The sequence below is a fragment of the Mauremys reevesii genome, linkage group 2 (genome assembly GCF_016161935.1).
Source record: "Mauremys reevesii isolate NIE-2019 linkage group 2, ASM1616193v1, whole genome shotgun sequence".
Classification (NCBI taxonomy): Eukaryota; Metazoa; Chordata; order Testudines; family Geoemydidae; genus Mauremys; species Mauremys reevesii.
In genome coordinates, this window is record NC_052624.1 from 213,669,974 (window position 1) to 213,692,974 (window position 23,001).

Below are 23,001 nucleotides of genomic sequence, written 5' to 3' on the forward strand. Positions count from 1 at the left end.
AAAGTCTTACCAGAATTCTTGACTCAAGTCCTGGACAAAAAATCCAATAAATGGCCAGGTTTGTTCCCTGTTGTGTCTGGAACAGAACTGAAGGCAGTTTATATTCTCTTTGGTAGCAAAGAAGTCTGTTTGAGGAGTCTACTACTTTCAGAAGATCAAAGCAGTAACTGTGTTTTTGAGAAACCACTTATGCTGACTAGTGTGTTTTCAATTCAGGTTGTTAATGTTTTCTTTGTTAGGCATGTGAAGCAGCATACACTTTTCCCAGATCCAAAAAGTTTTTTGTCACACTGAACAAAAGTGAGCTCCTGCATGCCTGTTCATACAACACATGGCAGCGATGAAGAGAAGAAAGGCATAAGCAAAACTTAGAGTTAGCATACTGATGTGAACTACAGTCTCCTCAGTTTCAGAGATCCTGGATTGTATGATCATCTAAGTAAGATCCACAAGGCATGCGAGAAGCACGTATTGCAATCACTGTGGAAGGTTGAGAATAACTGAAAGGTTCTCCCCCACACACATGCCTTACTGCTATTCTCAGCTACCTTAATAGCAAGACTACCGTGTTCTGTGACATGGTTCCTAAGGACTAAGGCCTCGTCTACACTAAAAAGTTAGGTAGACTCAGCTACATTGTTAGGGGTGTGAACAATCTACAGCCCTGGGAGACGCAGTTAAGTCAACCTTGTGACAGTCTATACTATTATGGTCATAACTTTTACAACTCTGCAATAAATTTTGTACAAAGTATGCTTTGTCATAACAAAATACGTGTATCAACATTATATGTAAAGCTATATGTTTCTACTGCATAACATTGCTGTAACATGTTCCAGAGTTAGAAAGGCAGGTCCAAACTAGTTTTTCAGAGACAAAACTCAGTAGCACCCAGCCAGGTATTAAAGAGTGATCACTGTCTTAAGCAGCCATTCTTCAGCAATAGGAAGGTGTAAACAAGAAATATACATTTAATCACAGAGACAGTTCAACCCTCACGTCCATAAAAGACTATTTGTTGCCTACACCCCAGTTGGGGGTAATCCTTCAAGAGGAGAAAATGGTATAAGAGAGAGACAGTGGCTTCCATTTCACCACTTCTCCTCTGATCTCTCTGCTCATGACATCAACAACTTTCAAAGAACTGAACTAAAGGGGGAGTGGTCCCAGGCTGGAAGAAGGCCCAACCTGTGAAATTTACAAGAGCACATGGTGAGACAAAATCTTTGCTTTTAAGTTCACTTAGTTTGTTAAATTACGTATTAGTTTGCATATTACTCTTATTTTGTTTTGTAGCCAATCCTGACCTTTATGCATCAATACTTATAATTACTTAGAATCTATCTTTATGTAGTTAATAAATTTATCTTATTGTTTTATCTTAATCAGCATGTTTGGATTAAAGTGTGTGCGAAACTCTATTTGGGATAGTAACGCTGGTGCATATATCATTTTCCTTTTATGAAATGATGGAGTTTCTACGAGCTTGCATTGTTCAGTAGTGTGCTGGACAGTACAAGATGAATATTTCTGGGGGAAACTCTGTGATTAATAATTTCCGGGTGTCATCCTGTATGTAATTCATGAGTGACTGGTCAGAGTGCTCATTTATTTAGCTGGAAGTAAATCTGCTTGCTGAAGGCTGTGTGAGCAGGCCAGGAATGACTACTCTGACAGCATAGCCGTGTAAAAGGAACCCCATGCTAAGGAGTTAAGGGAACACTGCTGTTCAATAGTCCAGATTATATCCTGGGGAATGTCACAAACCTCACCCCCAGTGTAGACAGCGCTAGGTTCCGTCGACCTAGCTACCACCTCTCAGGGGGATAGATTAACTACAGTGATGGGAAAACCCCTCCCGTCAACACAAGTAATGTCTACACTAAAGGGCAGCTGTGCTGCTGTAGCATTTCAAATGTAAACAAGCCCTAAATTATTCTACTGAGGATAATACATAGGCTATCAACAAAACGTGCAGAGACCTCATCCTGAGTCTTGCAAGGCTTCCTCTATGGCTCCTAAATGGAGATGGGAAATTATTTTGTTCTTTAGCTCCTTCTCAAGAAAGTGATATACAAAAAAGGGGACTTGGAATGGGCACGAACTGGAATCTCTTTTTTTAAACTATATCTAACACTGATTTTTCTGAAGAAATTCTGTTTTATGCTGCCTTGTGGGGAGGAAAAATCAGTCTGAAAAAAGACTAGGAAAAGAGACTTTGAGGCATGACTCACTGGAGGTTCTTGACCACCTTGTCAAACTTGGTTCTTAGAAGATTCAGAACTAAAGAGAATGGAATTGTAGGTGGAGGATGTTCATTGTATCCTCTGTTTACCCCGTGGCAAGAAAAATAAGGTTGCAGTTGAGTCTACTAATGATTAAGGTGTCAGATGAGTGTAAAGATGCTCAAAGGCTTGCTGATGAACTTGGTATAGCGTACCTTGGCTGATCTATGGGCCATTAGACAAAGTGTCTCACATTACATGAACCATTTTCTTATTGTCTTCATAAATGAATCTTATTTGGGGACAAACAAAGGTGAATAGCTCTTCTAATTTTTGATGGCCAGAAGGAATCATCAGTTATTAATGATTCAAGGCATATCTGTCACATATATCCCTTATACCCTGCATCAGTCCCCCTCCAGTTTCAGCCCTCTCCCTGCACAGAGGCCTTGTTTGAGTCATGGTGCCTATGAATTTTCAGTTCCAATTATGATATCAGTGATGTTTCTTCCATAAAATCTCCTCTCAGCATCTGATCAAAACTCCAGAATGCTCAGTAGCATCCTGTTCCAATCCACTGTGCTTCTAACAATCAGCAAGCAGACTTAAACAACCAGGATACTTTTGAGATGCCTCTGAGCACTTTGTTGATGATGAGGATTTCAAACTTGCTGAAGTGTTTAGTTAACTGGAACTGATGGCGAGGAAAATGCTACAGTACTACTTCTCTGAGGAAAGATCTCTGACTCTTATGGGCTTCTGGTGCAGAGGGAACAAACATGTAGCATGTCTTCTGGGAGTACCCCGTCAGAGAAGTATAGAGGACAGTGAACATGTTGGTCCACAAATGGTGATACAGAGCAGACAAACTATGTTGCAACCAAAGAGACTAACCAGTCATATCAGTGACTCTACTAACCTGTTCAGCCTAGCTTAATATATAAATTATCAGGAATTGAAACTACAGCTCTCCCCCCTTTTTGTTGTACATAAGAAAATTAAAACTAGTAAGATTAATGACAAATGCTGTCCGAAACTAACTATAAAGGTAAAGACATTATGAAGGTAGAAGGGCAAAAGATGTAATCTGACTAATGAAACAGTTAAGACAGGAACTGTGTGGAGATGAGTCCTTGGCTCTTTATATACGCTCAAGAGCAAACATTTAGATAAGCATGGCTGCATGATCACAAGTCTTCTAGGATGTTCCAGCTAAGTACACATGCATCCCAAATGTGGTTATAGGAGGAATGGATAAAAGAAAGAGAAAATTTAGGATGAAGATCAGGAAGCACTTCCTGAGAATGAGCTTTATTAACCTGCATAATACTTTTTCAAGCGAAATGATAAGAGTTCCATTACTTGGCACATTTCAAACTAGATTGGACTAATGACTGTATACTAGTATATATACACCATAGAAAACAATCCAGTCTTCGCACGTAGATGGGCTAACAAATTTTTGCAGCTCTAGATTTTACAGTTCTGTGAATTAATAGAGAGGGCCACTGAGGATAGATGTCAAGTATCAGAGGGGTAGCCGTGTTAGTCTGGATCTGTAAAAGCAGCAAAGAGTCCTGTGGCACCTTATAGATTAACAAACGTTTTGGAGCATGAGCTTTCGTGGGTGAATACCCACTTCGTCGGATGCATGTAGTGGAAATTTCCAGGGGCAGGTATATATATGCAAGCAAGAAGCAGGCTAGAGATAATGAGGTTAGTTCAGTCAGGGAGGATGAGGCCCTCTTCTAGCAGTTGAGGTGTGAAAACCAAGGGAGAAGAAACTGGTTTTGTAGTTGGCAAGCCATTCACAGTCTTTGTTTAATCCTGAGCTGACGGTGTCAAATTTGCAGATGAACTGAAGCTCAGCAGTTTCTCTTTGAAGTCTGCTCCTGAGTTTTTTTGCTGTAGGATGGCCACCTTAAGATCTGCTATTGTGTGGCCAGGGAGGTTGAAGTGTTCTCCTACAGGTTTTTGTATATTGCCATTCCTAATATCTGATTTGTGTCCATTTATCCTTTTCCGTAGAGACTGTCCAGTTTGAAGGACCAGACTTCAAAGAGAAACTGCTGAGTTTCAGTTCATCTGCAAATTTGACACCGTCAGCTCAGGATTAAACAAAGACTGTGAATGGCTTGCCAACTACAAAACCAGTTTCTCCTCCCTTGGTTTTCACACCTCAACTGCTAGAAGAGGGCCTCATCCTTCCTGATTGAACTAAACTCATTATCTCTAGCCTGCTTCTTGCTTGCATATATATACCTGCCCCTGGAAATTTCCACTACATACATCCAACGAAGTGGGTATTCACCCACGAAAGCTCATGCTCCAAAACGTCTGTTAGTCTATAAGGTGCCACAGGACTCTTTGCTGCTTTTTGAGGATAGATGTGGAATTCATGTCCATCTATATAGTAGCTATGTAACAAATGACAGCTTCAGTAGTGTCCTTCAGAAGTTTGGAATTTCTCTTTTGGATCCTAGAATAAATTTTAGACAGTACTATTTAGAAAAGGGAGACCTTAAAGGAATATTTAAAAAAAATAAATCTATCACCAACAAATAGTGCCATTCACAACTGGAAAAGGATTAGATCCTGTCCATTGCTTTTTCTGTGTCATATCCTGCACAGTAGTGAGAGAGGAACTGAAAGGAACACATAAGATTAGGAGTAGGAACGAATGCTATAGCCGTTAATCTGGTTTGTTTGTTTTTTCTTTTTGAAAGTCTCTTGGTCCTAGTTAAGAGATAACAGAATATAATGGGAAAATGGTATTGCTGCTCTTAGGAGTAGAGACAGAAGTTACACAGATGACCCTGGCCTGCTAACAGTGGGGTGGACACAACCCCAAAACAGCTCAAGTCATGCCCTCCCTCCCAGCAACCCTTCCCCTTCCAGAAAGCAGGCCCCGCACACCTCCAGGAAAGCAGCAGCCCCTCCATGCAGCTCCCAGATCATAGAATCATAGAATCTCAGGGTTGGAAGGGACCTCAGGAGGTCATCTAGTCCAACCCCCTGCTCAAAACAGGACCAAACCCAACTAAATCATCCCAGCCAGGGCTTTGTCAAGCCTGACCTTAAAAACCTCTAAGGAAGGAGATTCCACTACCTCCCTAGGTAACCCATTCCAGTTCTTCACCACCCTACTAGTGAAAAAGTTTTTCCTAATATCCAACCTAAACCTCCCCCTCTGCAACTTGAGACCATTACTCCTTGTTTTGTCATCTTCTATCACTGAGAACAGTCTAGATCCATCCTCTTTGGAACCCCCTTTCAGGTAGTTGAAAGCAGCTATCAAATCCCCCCTCATTCTTCTTTTCTGCAGACTAAACAATCCCAGTTCCCTCAGCCTCTCCTCATAAGTCATGTGCTCTAGCCCCCTAATCATTTTTGTTGCCCTCCGCTGGACTCTCTCCAATTTATCCACATCCTTCTTGTAGTGTGGGGCCCAAAACTGGACACAGTACTCCAAATGAGGCCTCACCAGTGCTGAGTAGAGGGGAATGATCACATCCCTCGATCTGCTGGAAATGCCCCTACTTATACAACCCAAAATGCCATTAGCCTTCTTGGCAACAAGGGCACACTGTTGACTCATATTCAGCTTTTCATCCACCGTAACCCCTAGGTCCTTTTCTGCAGAACTGCTGCCCAGCCATTCAGTCCCTAGTCTGTAGCAGTGAATGGGATTCTTCCGTCCTAAGTGCAGGACTCTGCACTTGTCCTTGTTCCTCTGTTCCAGCCTCTGCCTCTCCCTGCCTGGCGCAGCTCCCCAGCTCAGCTGCTACACAGGGAGGGGGCCCAGCCACACCATGTGACTGAGCAATCGTGTGTGTGTGTGGGGGGGGGGGGAATGTGACCACGCATGCCCCCCCCCCACATGTTGCCTCTTCAGAAGTATAATACTATTAATACTGAGGGAGAGATAAGACGACAGTGTCATCTTCTGGACTGCAATCCAGACCAGTGAGGAGTTGTGTTACTGCCTGCCCTGTAACTCTGAGTGCCTCAATATGCTCTGTTGCTATTGCTCTCTTGTCAGGATGCTTCCAGACAGCATACAATCATGCACTGAGCATCTCTGTGTTAAGCAACTCTCACACAGCAATTCTGATTCCAGCAGCCTGCTTCTTACACCCTTGCCACACTCTGGCTTCCATCAGCCTTGGTTATATCTGGCAAGATGACCCCAACATCCCCACCCCTCATCAAGAATTTTCCCAAAACCATGTGCTCTGGAACATCCAGCCCTCTTCGGGACCATTCAGAGAGACATTAAGGTTCCTTTGTCCCTTTAAAGATACAATACATAACAGCTTGCCACATTAATGGAGTTAACATTCACTTTAAATCAAACACAGCACTAGGTTCTTTTAGATCAGGGGTCAGCAACCTCTGGCACGTGGCTCACCAGGGTGGGTCGGGCCAGTTTGTTTACCCACCGCGTCAGCAGGTTCGGCTGATTGCAGCTCCCACTGGCCGCAGTTAGCCATCCCAGTCCAATGGGGGCAGCAGGAAGAAGCGTCCAGCACATCCCTCGCCCGTGCCGCTTCCCGCCACCCCCATTGGCCTGAGATGGCGAACCGCTGCCAGTGGGAGCTGCGATCAGCCGAACCTACTGATGCAGCAGGTAAACAAACTGGCCCTGCCCGCCAGGGTGCTTACCCTGGTGAGCCGCGTGCCAGAGGTTGCTGACCCCTGTTTTAGATTAAAAGATAAACAAGTTTATTAACAAAAGGATAAAGGATAGAGTAAGAAATGGTTACATGCAAATAAAAGTGAAAAACACTTGTTAGAGGCTAAGACTTAACAAGACAAACTATAGCCTTTGTTCAAGGTAGTTTCCTTACCCATCTATCTTTCAGCAAAATGACTGACCTCCCCTGGTCAGGATCGCCCATAAAGTCCAAAGTGCTTGGTTCTCCTTTGTCTTCGTAGGTGAAAGATAACTCGGGGTTCTTTGCACCTCCCTTCTATAGCTAGTGCACCTTGAAATTGATTCTTCTGAAGATTACCCCTCAAAGTAAAGTACCTTCAAGCTGTGAGGAAAGTGACATGGAGTATGGTGGTGAAAAAAGTTCCATGCTGGCTTCTTCTGCTGCTGGTGTTTGCTAAAATGCAAATTGATCTGTTTCCTGCAATCTCTTCACCCTGCTGTGATGCTGAGTGAATATCTCTTCCCCCTGTTTACCTTCTATGTACACTGCCTTCCCATTGTCTCTTAATGTACCTTGGAAATACCTTCAAGGTGGCAGAACCACATTCCTTTGTTTGGGGTGCAGTAACTTTAGCTTTGCTTGGCAGACAAACCTTGATAACATAATTTCCAATATGTCTGTAATTCTGAATTTGTCCTCAGTCCATATATCACACAATAATATTAATGATCAGTATGTTATTAGCTTTCTATTAATATCTTACATGATATCTTCAAGATACAGGTTATGACATTAGTGAGGTGGGATATACTGAACTGGTCAGGCCAGCTGAAACTTACTACCAGATATCAATAAACCCCTTGCTTTCTTGCACTGGGATGCGGTTAGTGTCACGGAAAGAAAAGGATAAAGGGCAGGGAGAAACAGTGCCATATGACATGTCAATAACATCATTATTCACACTTAGGGACAATAAATTGGAATATTTATGGGTCGTGAGTATAGTGAGTGATGTACTAGGTTCAAAGAAAATAAACTGTTTCTTTTACTGCACTATGACAAGCTTATCAGCCATTAAATGGAGATGCTTGAGATTGTGTGCTTCTATCTCACTTCAGAACAATGCTATGGACCAAGTTTTCATTGGCTGCTCGAATCTGAAATGCTACGTCTTCCTGATTTTCAAATGACGGCCACATTGTGGTATGTCACCAGTTTCCTTGTGCTTACTGATGTTTTTGTGTGCCTGTGCCTTCCCTGCCTTGTTGATCTGTACTGCTACTGCAGTCATGGGCATATAGAATTTAATGACAGTACACACTGAGTTTCAAAATGGAGAAATTGTTACATGATAATTTCCTTTCTGCTAGCAGCATCTTCCACAATTCCACAAATCTGGGCTGTTCCCCTCCATTCTGCAATTTCGAGAAGCAGTTTGAAGTTGCAGCACCACCTGTGTTAGCCACGCCTCTTTCTCTGACTTGCCACCAGAGGAGTCATTCCAAAGCAGTGTAAAACTCATAGAAAGATAACCTCAACACCCACTCAATTATTATGTATAACAGACACACAGCCTACATGATGACAGACTGAATAAAAAAATTGCCCCCGGCAGTGAAACCATCCAGCATGGGTAGAATTTTGGGAGACACTGCTAACAGAAAGGAAATTATTAGATAAGAAATTTTCCATTGTACAGCCCAACACCTCCCACAATTCTGTTACAGCTGGAAAGCAGTGAGCACTCAACAGAAGTAGGGAGGGATAAGGGGAAAATAAAAAGAGAATGACATAGGAAGGGAATCCCCCTTATTTGAAAGTTGTTCAAAAGGCAATACTATTACTGGGCCACTGCCTGCAGCAAGAATACTCTGTAGCCAAGAATCCTTCCCTCATGGCTATACAAGTGGCCAGGCTTTTGAGTACTGTATCTGCTGCATCCACTGCATCCTGAAGGAATGTTCTTGTCATTAACTTGCCCTCCTTTATGAAGGACTGTAATTGGGCTCTGTCGTCAGGGGTGAAGTTTGTCTTTAAAGTCCACAAGCCTGGAACAATAGTTAAAATCATATTTCGCTAATGAGGCCTGATAGCTAGCAATATGGCCTGTAGAGGACAAGACCTTCCTCCCAAGGAGATACAATTTCTTTGAGGCCTTGTCAGTCAGGGTGGTCTTCTAATGTTGTGACATTGCCCTCTCCGTAGCGGCTCTCATCGACTTTAAGGCCAGACGGACCTTCATGATCATCTAGTCTGACTTCCTGCAAATTCAGGCCACAGAACCTCACCCACCCACTCCTGTAATAGACCTACAGTCTGTGTCTGAGTTACTGAAGTCCTCAAATCATGATTTAAAGACTTCACGTAATAGAGAATCCACCATTTACACAACTTTAAACCTGCAAGTGAGCCATGTCCCATGCGGCAGAGGACGGGAACTCCCTCCCAGGGTCTCTGCCAATCTGATGCGGGGGGAAATTCCTTCCTGACCGCAAATATAGCAATCAGTTAGACCTAAGCAAGACCCACCAGACAGGCACCTGGAAAGAATTCCCTGAAGTAACTCAGAGCCCTCCCCATCTAGTACCTCATCATCAGCCGTTGGAAGTAATTGCTGCTAGCAATCGCAGATCAACTACACTCTGTTGTAGGCAATCCCATCATACAATCCCCTACATAAACTTATCAAGATCTTGAAGCCAGTTAGGTCTTTTGCCCTCACTGCTTCCCTTTGAAGGCTGTTCCAGAACTTCACTCCTCTGATGGTTAGAAACCTTCATCTAATTTCAAGCCTGAACTTGTTGATGGCCTGTTTATAGCCATTTATTCTTCTGTCCACATTGGCACGTAACTTAAATAACTCCTCTCCCTCTCTGGTATTTATCCCTCTGATGTATTTATAGAAAGCAATCATATCTCTCCTTAGCCTTCATTTGGTTGCCTAAACAAGCTGAGCTCTTTGAATCTCCTTTCATAAGGCAGGTTTTCCATTCTTCGGATCATCCTAGTAGCCCTTCTCTGCACCTGTTCCAGTTTGAATTCATCTTTCTTTAACATGGGCAATCAGAACTGCACACAGTATTCCAGATGAGGTCTCATTGGTGCATTGTATAATGGCATTAACACTTCCCTGTTTCTACTAGAAATACCTCACTTGATGCATCCTAGGACTGTATTAGCCTTATCACATTGGCGGCTCATAGTCACCCTGTAATCAACCAATACACCCAGGTCTTTCTCCTCCACTGTCATTTCCAACTGATATGTCTACAGCTTATTGCAAAAATTCTTGTTAGTCCCCAAGGGCATGACCTTGCTCTTTGCTTTATTATATTTCATCCCATTTCTATTACTCCAGTTTTCAAGTTCGTCCAGATCTTCTTGTATGATTTTCCGGTCCTCCTCTGCACTGGCAATACTTCCCAACTTTGTGTCATCTGCAAATTTTATTAGCACACTCCCACTTTTTTTGTGCCAAGGTCATTAATAAAAATGTTAAATATGATTGATCCGAAGACCGATTCCTGAGGATCTCCACTAGTAACCTCCATCCAGCCTGACAGTTCACTTTTCAGTATGACCTGTTGTAGTCTCCCCTTTAACTGGTTTTCAGTTCTTTGTCTACCTTTCAATTCTCATATTAATCCCAATCTTCTCCAATTTAACTAATAATTTCCCATGTGACACTGCAACAAATGCCCTACTGAAATCTGCATTTCCTTTGTCTACAAAAATCAGTTATCTTCCCAAAGAAGGAAATCAGGTTGGATCTGGCACAAGTTACCTTTTGTAAAACTGTTATTTTATCCCAACTACCATTTACTTGTATTTCTTTAACTACTTTATCTTTCAAAACTTGTTCCAAGACCTTGCATACAATTGAGGTAAAACTAACAGGCCTGTAGTCTGCTGGATCATGTTTTTTCCCCCTTCTTGAAAATGGGAACTATACTAGCAATTCTTCAGTCATAGGATACAGATTTACAGTTTCATTAAAAATCCTTGCTATTGGGCTTGCAATTTCATGTGTCACTTCCTTTAATATTCTTGGAGGTAGCCTATCCGTGCTCCCCAATTTGGTTCTATTAAGATGTTAGAGTTTGACTTCCACCTCAGATGTGGTAATTTTCATTCCCATATTCTCGTTCCCATTAGCAGCCCTGCCACTACCCCTAAGATTTTCATTAGCCTTATTAAAAACTGAGGCAAAGTGTATGTTTAGGTGTTGGGCCATGCCTAAATTATCCTTAATCTCCACCCCATCCTCAGTGCTCATGGTCCCACTTCTTCTCTTCTTGTTTTCTTTTTACTTATATGGCTATAGGAACTTTTTAGTATTGGTTTTAATCTCTTTTGCAAGGTCCAATTCTGCTTGGCTTTTAGCAATTCTCACTACATTTCTATCAAAATCCCTATATTTTCTGACCTCCAAGAAGTAGCTTTCCTTGCTGATCCATCCCATCTTCCATTCCTTGTAGGCTCTCTTCTTTCTCTTAATCACCTGTTTGAGAAGCTTGGTCTGCAACCGTTCCCTACACATTTTTATTTTCTTGCTTGGGGTGCAGGCTTCAGGTAATTTCTGCAACTTGATTTAAAGTAATTCTAAGACTCCTCCATATTCAGATCCTTGAGTTCTTCAGTCCAGTCCACTTCCCTAACTAATTTCCTTAATTTTTTAAATTTTGCCCTTTTGAAATCAAAGACCCTAATTGCAGATCTATTTTTTTATCCTTCCATTTAATTTAAACTGAATTATTTCATGATCACGCAATTCAATATTGTCCCCTACAACCACTTCTTCTATTAGGTCCTCACTACTCACCAACACCAAATCTAAAATGGCATCACCTCTTGTTGGTTCAGCAACTATTTGGTGAATAAATCTGTCAGCTATCACATCCAGGAAAATCTGGGCCCTAGGGGAGGGATAGCTCAGTGGTTTGAGCATTGGCTTGCTAAACCCATGGTTGTGAGTTCAATCCTTAGGGGGCCATTTAGGGAACTGGGGACTGTCTGGGGATTTGTCCTGCTTTCAGCAGGGGGTTGGACTAAATGATCTCCTAAGGTGCCTTCCAACCCTGATATTCTATGATTCTACTATTATTAGGTTTCAGAGTAGCAGCCGTGTTAGTCTGTATCTGCAAAAAGAACAGGAGTACTTGTGGCACCTTAGAGACTAACAAAATAAAAATGTGTTAGTCTCTAAGGTTCCACAAGTATGTCTGTTCTTTCTACTATTATTAGTAGCACTTGTCCTCCAATCTATATCTGTGAAGTTAAAGTCTCCCATAATCACAACAATTCTAAGTAATATTTATTTCATTAAAACATTAAAGAGATCTCTATCCTGGAGCCTGGGGGTCTGTAGCATACCCAAGCACTATCCCAGGGGAACCTCTAGTAGCTTTCTTCCCCAAAGTCATTTTGGCCCAAACAGACACTGTCTTATCCATTACATCACTTCTAATTTATTTACAGTCTACCTTATCATTAATATACCATGCTATTCCACCATTTTTACCTTTATTTCTGTCTTTCCTGAACAGCACATACCCTTCAATGCCTGTACTCCAGTCATGACTACTATTCCACCATGTTTCTGTTATCACTATAATATCTGATTTCACTTCCTGCACCAGTAGTTCTAGCTCCTCCATTTTGTTACCTGGGCTTCTTGTATCAGGATACAGACATCTTAGTAGTTTCTGCTTAGTTTTATCCAGATTCCTCACCTGCTTGAGTTCAGTCATTCTACTGTCAGTATCACCTACCTGATTATTTGCTTAATTGATATAGGCACTATCTTCCCTCTTAATGTCCATTCTCCTGTACACTGCTCCATTGCTCCCTTCTCCATTACTTGATTTTCCTCCCAGTCAATGTTAGAATCAGGCATGGAGATTACATGAGCATCTCCTAACCATCTCCCCCGAGTTCCTAGTTTAAAATTATTTTAATAAGTTGTGCCAACCTCCATCCCAGAAGTCTATTGCCCTCCCTACTCAAGTGGAGTCCATTCCACAAGAACAATCCTCTGTCCATGAATACCTCCCAGTGATCTCAAAAGCCCTCCTTGTAGCACCACTGCCTGACCAATCTAGATGGCTCTATGGTGACCTCAGTAACTGGAAACACCACCACCTTACACATGGGCCTGCAGGTTGCAAAACATCCAGGAGCCGGTGGGTTTTTTTGGTCCTGGACCTCCTTAAACAGCATCTGGAGATCATTGACAATCCCCTGCAGCAGTTCCTAGCACTGCCTATGGTCATCTGGTGGAGATGGAGAGGAAGGAGTGACTGCTTTGTCTGGAGATGAGGATGAGATTCCTGACCTGCTGATCCAGGTCAATGTCCTCCTCCTCATACGCCGACGGATCCAGTGGGAGCCAAGAAGGAGAAATGTGGTAAGATTCCTGGGCGGGTTCCGGCTGTCTGCTATAAGGATCCTATTGGTCACAAGAAAACGGGATCAACCATTTGTGAGAGACTTCCTGGGATCAGATCCCAGAAGTCCCTGGGGAAATCATATCTAAACGGGTAGTGCCCAGATCTCCTCAACTGCCTGTTGGGTCTTGGCTCTCTCTGAGAAGATGGCAAAGCAGCCGGAAAGTCTGACTCATCCAAATCTGAAAACTGCTCCCCTTCCAATGGTGGGGCTGTCAGTACGGGAGCACTCCTACCTGATAGTTGGAGATTAGATGGTTTTTGAGACACCGAAGAAGTAGTACACACTCTGGTGTAGAAACGTCCCTCAGAAAGGCCAGACCAGAGAGGATGGGAGGCTACAGATAAAGGAGAAACATATTCTCCAATGTTGTATATATCTCTATAAATCCCAGTGTCCGGGGGTTCCAACTGTCAATACCAATGGTTCTGGCATGTTTTGGGAGGTAGTGCAGTCCTTGGATAAGTGAGCTAGTATTGGCAATGAGTCCAGACTCACACTCCTAGAAGGAACCAGCAGATTACAATTCTTGTGTTTTGGAGCCAGAGTCACCGATGAAACTGATAGATCTTTCTTCTTGCTCAGTTTACCCTTCAGCCTGAGGATCTTCAGCAGTGCCAGTCCCTTAGGATTCATACATGAAGGCTCATCTGCTCTCAATAGCTCGGGGAGAGATCGCATCTCTTGTGGACAGTCCTGGATAGGGATATATCCTTGCAACCATGAGAGTGCACCTACCAGATGAGGCATCAGCAATGCTGTGAGACTGCTACTGCACATGCGCACCCCGACCAGAAACTGCTAACAAAAATCTCCGATCAACAGCTCCTGAACTGGAGCAGCCACAGGAACAGCACTTGAAGAAAAATGTTTTGTTATTGGCTTGGTGAAGTTTGGGGGATTGTCTGCCCTATTCTTTCCAGTTTGCACTGTTTAAGCATATTCAGTATAGTCACTCTAGCGAGGAGGGAGTCCCCTGTATGGGGGAAAAACAAGCTATACTATCTATACTATAAAACTCTAAATATACTAATATAAAAGCTATGATGTATAAAAACTATTTACAGAGCTATTAACAGGTTCTATCGAGGGGGAAAAAATGGAGAGAGCTGTGAACACAAGGATTCTGACTCTGGCTATGTGGCAGTAAGAAGGAACTGGAGAGTTATCTGCTTGCACTGTCTCTTACACCCTCAGTCAGGAGCACAGGAAAATCTACTGCGCATGTGCAGGCCAACAGACCCTCCTTGTTAGAATTTCTGGACACAGAAGCAGTTTGCTTTTCTGACAATTTTCCTGTAGGGCAGGAAGAGAGAAATGTCCCATCTCACTGACATTGCACCTTCTGATATATAGAAAGTAGCCAGACACCACTGAACAGCTGATGAAGGGGAAGCAGGTTGGCTAGTAAATCTCCCCTCCAAGGACGACAAGAGGGGAGTGAGATAAAGGGCACCAGATTGGGAATATGGGAAAGACCCTTCCAAAAGACAAAGGCAAATAACTGGCAAGGAAAACAGAGCCTGGAGAAGGGTGATCTATACAAAAAAACCCAGGACAAGTGGGGTTGAGTATCTGGAGTTAAGATCCTGTAAGAGGTTTACAGGACACAAATCTTCCCCTTCCTCTCCCTCACACCCAAGGTAGATCTCTGGAGAGAGATTTCTTGTTCAGTTGCTCTTTCCATAAGGCTGAAAAGAGGAGAGCATGCCAAGCTAGCAGCAGATGAAAGGCTGGTTGCCTTCTGTCCAGGTCTGGAACTTACAGCTAAGCAGAAATGTACAGGAGACATACTATGCCAGTGCTATATGTTCTTCACTTTTGTGATAACTTTTATGTTGTCTACTTTAGTTAAGTGAGATGAAGAAGGGTTACCAATTAAGGCATGTGAATTGAAAGTTAAGAATGCTTAACTGCTGCATGTTACAATATATACAGTCACTGAATGAGGTATATGAAATATTATCCCAAGGCATAACTACAAAACATAAGAATTTAAGTTTATCCTTAACTCTGATTTTCCTTGATTTTTTTTCCCAATAATACCAGTAAGTTTATTAGTAAACACACCAAAACTAACCACAAGTGTTTTAAACTGCATTCTAAATTATTGTCTGGAAAAGTAAGTTAAGAAAAATTACCTCAATATTTTCTTTATGTATATTTTTATTTTCAATAAACTGTGCTTCTAGTTCAGCCACTGGTCCCTCGATGTCTGCTATCCTCTTTATAGTTTCTTCTTTTATCTTGGCGCTATCTTTTTTCTTTTGCTCTAGCTCACCATACATTGCTTTAATCCTGGCCTGTTAAAAAGACCTAAAACTAATTTTCGCTTATTGAAATCAGAAGCAATAGAAGAACAATCTATTTAAAAAATTCCAAATTTGAAAGGCCATTCATACTATTAACAAAATGCTACAAACAAAACCACAAATTAATGATATGTGTATTTACAAAATCAGGGGTTAACAAGTACAGATCAGTGATATTAGGAATATCTATAGAATGAGAGCAAAGTTAGCCACTGAGCCAGAATATGTCATGAGCACTGCATGAAGTAGAGAAGGCAGAGTAGCCAGTAGAATTGACAAACACAGTGAAGGAACTGAACAGGAAAAAAAAAGTAAGTATTATATTAAACAGATAAGGTACGTAACATAATAACTATTATTGGACAAACTTTTGTGGGTGGAAGGTACACATTTTTGAAGGTCTCCTCTTCAGGTCTGGAGAAAGAAATCAGTGTCTGAGGGCTTGGCTACACTTACAAGTTGCAGCGCTGCAACTCCCTGGTTGCAGCGCTGGCTGAAAACCCATCCCGGTTGGGGTATAAGGAGTGCAGCGCTGGTGATCCAGCGCTGCTCAGCAGGTGTGGACACTCACCAGCGCTTTAATTGTCCTCCAGGGAATAAGGAGTTATCCCAGAATTCCTGTTCAGCCACTCTGCTCATCAGTTTGCACTCTACTGCTCTTGCCTCAGGTGACCCGCCCTTTAAATGCCCCAGGAATTTTAAAAATCTCCTTCCTGTTTGCTGCAGCCAGGTGTGGAGTGCAATCAGTTAATCTTTACAGGTGACCATGCCTCCACGCGGCAAACGAGCCCCAGCATGGAGCACTGGCGAATTGCAGGATCTCATTAGTGTTTGGGGGGAGGAAGCTGTGCAGTCCCAGCTGCGCTCCAGCCGTAGGAATTACGATATCTTTGAGCAGGTATCAAGGTCCATGCTGGATAGGGGCCATGATCGGGACGCACTACAATGCAGGGTGAAAGTTAAAGAGCTGCGGAGTGCCTATTACAAAGCCCGCGAGGGGAATCGCCGATCCGGAGCTGCCCCCACGACCTGCCGTTTTTACAGGGAGATGGACGCGATACTTGGGGGTGACCCCACTGCCAATCCCAGGACAACGATGGACACTTCTGAGCAGGCTGGGGGACAGGAGGAGGAGGAGGCGGAGGCAGAGGCGGCGGGGGGGGGAGGAAAACGTGAGTGAAGCTACTGGGATGGGGGAAGACACCCCAGATTTCCAGGAGGCATGCAGCCAGGAGCTCGTCTCAAGCCAGGAGGAAAGTACCCAATCGCAGCAGCCAGCAGTTGCAGAAGGACAAGCAGAGGAGCGGGTTACCGGTAAGCGGCTTTTATTTTCTGGGTGGAAATGTTTCTGGAGAGGAAGGGGGGTTATGGCTGCATGCATGCCAGCCTAGATGTGGAATAGCCCATTGATGTGGTCTATCACGTCGCGGTAATCGGCCTCGGTAATCTCCTCAAAAGTTTCAGCCAGAGCGTGGGCAATGTGCCTTCGCAGGTTTATAGGGAGAGCCACTGTGTTCCTTGTCCCAGTCACGCTGACGCGTCCGCGCCACTGTGCCGCGAGGGGTGGGGGGACCATTTCTGAACACAGGCAAGCCGCATAGGGGCCAGGGCGGAATCCACATTGCTGTAAAAGAGCCTCCCGCTGTTCCCTAGTGACTCGCAGCAGGGAGACATCTTCCAGGATTAACTCCTGTGAAAAATGTTGGGAGACTCTTTAGTGAAGAGATAGGGAGATAGTGAAGATCACCCCTGCAGCTGCATCTTCACTCAACCCCTCTATCACTCCAGATTACCCGAAGCAACCAGCTCCCCTCTATCAATCAAGCCCCACTTCTCCCTCTATAAGCACCCCTCACTCACCATTTCGTGGCTTCTGTTGTGTTATGTGTGTGGTAAAAGAATGCTAAAGTGAGAACTCCCTCAGTGTAACTACTAATGTCTGGAGATAGTGAATACAATGCTGCCCCTGTTAAATGTTGTCATTTCTGGGTTTCTACAGTGACCTTGACTACTGGACTGAGCAGATGTTCCACAGCACAGAGGCTGCACAATTTGAGAAAAAATCCCCGAAAGAGCAAAGAGGACATGCTGAAAACTGTTCTTCATCAATCCTAGAGAAGAGCAGATCAGAGCCCACAGATCAGATCCTCCTGCCCCCTTAGCAAGTGAACCCAAGCCGATCAAGACAGGAAACCTAGCAGGAACCATGCCGGCCATCCCTGGAGGAAGACCCACCCTCGCCAAGACCCCAATGGCTTCGGTCCTGAACCCCCATCCATGCCGGCAAGACTCTCCGCCAAACCATCTGGAAAAGACCCATCAACTCTCCCCACATAATTCATGCCACCTATCCTTACCATCTCATCCCACCACTCCCCCTTCATAATCCTATCAAACCATCCTTAAATCCTTAATCTTAAACCTCCCCACAGTTCCCCAGTCCTCTAATTTTCATTTCCCTCCCTGTGGTATTTCACTATTCTAGCTATTCCACCTGAATTTCTATTGACTTCAAATTTCCATTTCCTGACTGTATTCTTACTGTTAGTCGGGCTCAAATGATGGTCCGTCACTTCCATTTATCCTCTCTGAAATAATTCTTCTCCCTACCCTCTATCTTATCCTCTTTTCATTTTATCCTCGTAAAATAATTCTTTTCATAGGAAAATTTTCCAAGCTCCTCAAGTCTCCTTTCATCCAAGAGCCTCCTCATCCTCTTCCCTTTTTCTAGTCATCCTTCTTCTTACCCTGTCTCCTTTTCTATTCATCCTTCTTAAACTCCTCTCACAAAACGCCACCATCTCTCACCTACCTATCTCTTTTGCCTCTTATCTATCTTCTCCTACTAGAAATAACCGCACCTCCTTATCCTACTAATACTACAATGCAATGTTCAACAACATAGCATTTTAATCCTCATATCCAACTCCACGATCACTCTTCTCTTAGGTCAACCAGGACTCCTCCTCCCTCCCACCTTCTAACCTGTCCTACCCAACTCATAACTAAATGCTATACCTTACACTTCTCACTATTCCTGTTCATCATATACCTACACTCCCCCTTATACTCTTCCTCCTAACTGCAATCAGTTAATCCCATACCTTTCAATTCCTCAATACCCCCAATCCTATGTCCCCCACAAAACCCCAACTTGGTGTTCCAGGCTCCCTTTAAATCAGCTGAATAAAATCAATTAAATATATTCCAATAATGAGATTGAATAAAAACTCCCAAAGCAACCACCCTCTCCCCCACCCTCCCAACCCCCTCCCTTCAACCCCTCCCTACTCCAAACCTCCTCCCCCCTCCCTACTCTTTTTCACTCCATCCCCAACTTTTCCATTCCACCCCTAATTTTTCCTCACTTAACTCCCATCTTTTCAACCACTGAAGTAATGACATCATCCAGATCACCATCTTCATATTCCTTGTCTAAAATTTATGCTCTCATCTAAAGGAGATCAAGTTGGTTTACTTTACCTACAAAGATGAAATCCATTTCTTAATCTATCCCAGTTGCCATCGCCATGCCCCTCTCCTCCCCTCTCTTTTTCCATGATTTCCATGACTTTGCATACTACAGATATTTTCCTAACAGGCCTATACATATTCCGCTTCGCTTTTTTCCCCTTCTTGAATATAGGAACTTCCATAATCCTAATCCAAGTCAGTCGTACAAAATAGGAATTTGGATTATTTATCCTATCATAGCTAATTCTTTAAAATTCCTTAAATAAAATTTTTAGGGATCTAGGAAGATTATCCCTAATTTTTTACTTTTTCAAGCTGTTCTGTTCCAGTTTGCTTTCTCTAGCTGTTCCATGTCCCCCTATCCTTCATCTTCATTCTCCCATTTACTCTTCATTCCAGCTCCTCCCATCATCCCTCCTCAAGACTTTTCCTCCCAAAGTATCCTGTATCATTATGTGCCATTCAAGATTATCCTAATCTCCACTCCATTTAATTTTTCCTACTCTATTCTTCTTCTTTCTTGGTTTCTTTTCTATTATATGGCTAAATCTTCTATTTTTATAATCTTAATCCCCTTCCCAGATCACTCGTCTCTCGCTTTGCCCTTCCTTCCTTCTTTCACCCTCTTTGCTCCTCAATTTTTCTCCTTTGGCCTCTTTCCTCCCTCTTTCCCCCCATTTTCATCCCTTTTCTTACTGACCTCTCTGCTTTCTGCTTTTCTCTCCTCTTCGAGCTTTTGCTATCCTCTTCTTCTCTTTCTGCTTTCTTCCTATTCCTCACTCTAACTGGATACATGCCTGCAACTTCCCCTCAAGCAGAACCCACCCTAACCCTCCCCCTCCCCCTTCCCCAGATCCTAACCCAACTAGTAATTAGCCCAGCTAATTAAATTAATAAGCCCTAGTCCCTTTCCCTTTTTAAGTCGCCTTAATTTAGCATTGATATCTATTTTCCTCCCATTATTTTAACTCCAGGCCAGATTCATTATCTCTCCCTAGGTCATGTCCCCCACAACAACTCACTACAACAAAAACAAACTCATCAAAAACAACAATCCCAAAATATCATCCATCCACTTCATGAAGCAACCAATTGAGCTATCACGTCTAGAATATCACTAGGAATATATTAGCTAGGATATTATTATTCCTATGTTTTATTTTTATCTTAAAATCCCCCCCCCTCAAGCAGTTCCCCAATTGTTTTAATTCATGTAAACCTCCTTTAAAAAGCTAATCAAAAAAAGCTCATCTCTATCTCTCTAGATCAGATCTATATCTTCCCCCATCTGAGGCCTGGATGATTTCCCTCCCCCATGCCACCCCAACTCCCACATCACCATTGCCCCAACAGATCCCACTTGTTATCTTGCATTATTTTACCTCATTATACATTTTTAGTCATTTACAGTGCTACTCCCCTTGCTTTTACCTTTACCTGTCTTTTACATCTACTCACATACCTCCCCATCATACCATGCTCCCGTTCCACATACCTTCGTCCACTTCTCTGTTTTCATTCCCCTACTCCGTCAGTTATTCCCAGACCAGGAGTAAGCTTTCTACCCATTTCTCGCATTCCAAATCTCACATTGGTTTTCAAACTCTTTTCCTTTTTGTTTCCTCTCTCTCACTGTCTTTTTTCAACTGGGGTAGACTAGTAGTACTTCTACCCGTACCTCACATCTACTTCCCCCCCCCCCTCCCCCTCTGGCTCTATCTGCCCCTTCTTGTCCCCTCCCTCTATATGTGAAAATTCTTCTCTCACTCACCCGACCACCTTTCCAGGACCTCCTCCCCCCCAGTGTCTCTCTCCAGTTTCTTCAGATCAGCTCTTTTAGCCAGCCTCCTTCTCCTCCTCTCTCCTCCTAGGCTCCTATTCTTCCTCCCTACCCCCTTGGAGCCCATCCCCCCCCCAGTGCCCCTGTCCCCCCAGCCCCCCATCCCTCCAGCCTCCTTGTCCTTCCTCACCACCATCCACCCACCCCTTTCTCTCCTCTCCACTCCTGCCTAGATGAATCCACTTGGAAGATCAAGGACAGGTAGAATCCTCTGCCCTTGAACCTCCTGGCAACCTCTCCCTTGATCTCTCTCTCTGGCTAGTCTCCCGTCTCTCTCTCCTCAGATGAGAATCTAGATCCATGATTCCCTCTCCTTCTTAGATCCTAGGTTCTTACCTCCTCTCCTCATCCTTTTCCCGTATTTTAGCACCACAGCACCTTCTCCAGCACACAGCCTCCGCACACTCCACACCTGCCTCCTCCCCTGCAGCCTGGAATCTCCAATCCAGACCTGCCCCTGCCTGGCTGGGGCGCCCACCGTCCCCCTAACCTATCCCTCTGTCCCCCCTCCGTTCTCCCTTTCTCCAAGTCCTTCCATCTCTTCCCTCCTCAGCCATCTCCTATCTTCCCTGCCAATCTTTGGTGCTACTTCACTACTTCCCTCGACCTTTCTTTATCTATATGGACTGGCTGCCTCCTTTTTCTCTTTCTTCTCTCTCACTCTCTTACCGCTTGCTGCGCCCCTCCCCTTTCCTCACCTTCAACCTGTTCCTACCTAGCTTTCCCCCCCTCACTGGCTCTCCTTTTCCCTCTCCCTTTTCTCACGGTCACATGCCTCCGCATCCCATCTTCTCCCTCTCTTCCTCCCTTTCCCCCTTCCCCTCCCCCCCCCCCCCCCCCCTCCCCCCTTCCCCCTCCCCTCTGTTACTGCTTGCCAGCCTCTCAGCCTCCCCAACCCCCTTCTATTCTCTATCAGGGTTTCACCTGCAGCCCTGGCCCCCTCCTCCAGCTCTCAGCAGCAGCGACACTTCATGCATATATAGTATAGTCGGGGTCCCCCCTGTCCCCATGTACATGCATGTAGCTGCTGCTGCTGCTCATCCTCTGTGTGTGTGTCCTCTGCTGCTGGGGGCATGGGCTGCTGCTGCCTGCTGCTCGCTCTCTTCTCTCTCTTCTGTGGGGGGGACCTCCCTTCCACCCTCCCTGCCAACTCCCACGCTAACTCCCCTGTTGGCAGCCCTGTTTGCTGCCTCCTGTGCCGCTGCTCGCACTCTGCTAGAGAGAGTAAAGAATTGAAGGAGTGGAGAGAAAAGGAAAGCAAGATCCGCCAGAGGGAAAGCAGGAACCGGCAGAGAAATGCAGTGGCCAAAAGGAAAAGCACAGAGCAGCTTCTAAGCATCCTGTCGCGCCAAGCGGACTCTATCGAGTCACTCGTTGCCATGCAAGCAGAGCACTACCGTGCTACTCCCCCCCCCCCGTCCCAAAGCTTTTTGCCTTGTGCCCCAATGTCAGCTCAAACCACCTTTCCCCAGCATTCAGGTTCTTACCACCACCAGCTGCCTCCAACACCTGTACGATCACCAACCAGCCCTGATACCTACCACCCTTACCCTCTGCACTCAACCCCCATCACCATGCAGTATATGCACCCTGAAGTGCAGGATTCATTAAACAGCACTCCAGACAGGACATATGCAAACTTGTGACTGTACAGTTCACCAACCCACACCCCTGCCCTCTTGTGTTCATGAAATGTTGTGTGTCTGTCTGTCTGTCAAGGAAGTTTTTTTCTTTTCAATAAAACAATTCTTGGCTTTGAAAACAGTCTTTATTATAGCAGATAGTGAAAGATATCTTAGCCCAGTAAAGAAAGAGGCACTGCAAATCATTTTAGGGATAATAGAATAACAGTGTAAACAGTGCAATTCACTCCCATGCAAGGCAGCAAACATTACTGTTGGCTTTCAGCCTCAAATTCTTCCCTCAAGGCATCCCTAATCCTTGTAGCCCTGTGCTGGGCCTCTCTATTAGCCCTGCTCTCTGGCTGTGCATATTCAGCCTCCAGAACTTGAACCTCGGTGGTCCATGCCTGACTGAATGTTTCA

The 23,001-nt window shown here is 44.1% G+C and overlaps 1 protein-coding gene across 22 annotated transcripts in view; it reads right to left on the reverse strand.

Moving 5' to 3' along the window:
* CCDC178 (coiled-coil domain containing 178) overlaps window positions 1-23,001 on the reverse strand; it is a 350,640-nt gene that overhangs the window by 232,872 nt on the left and 94,767 nt on the right. For 21 of the 22 annotated variants that reach the window (XM_039524816.1, XM_039524819.1, XM_039524815.1 and 18 more), the window contains one exon: window positions 15,472-15,633. The exons of the other annotated variant lie outside the window; for it this stretch is intronic. In XM_039524816.1, the coding sequence (XP_039380750.1) occupies window positions 15,472-15,633 (162 nt within the window). The remainder of the gene's footprint in view (window positions 1-15,471; window positions 15,634-23,001) is intronic. 22 annotated transcript variants of the gene reach the window in all.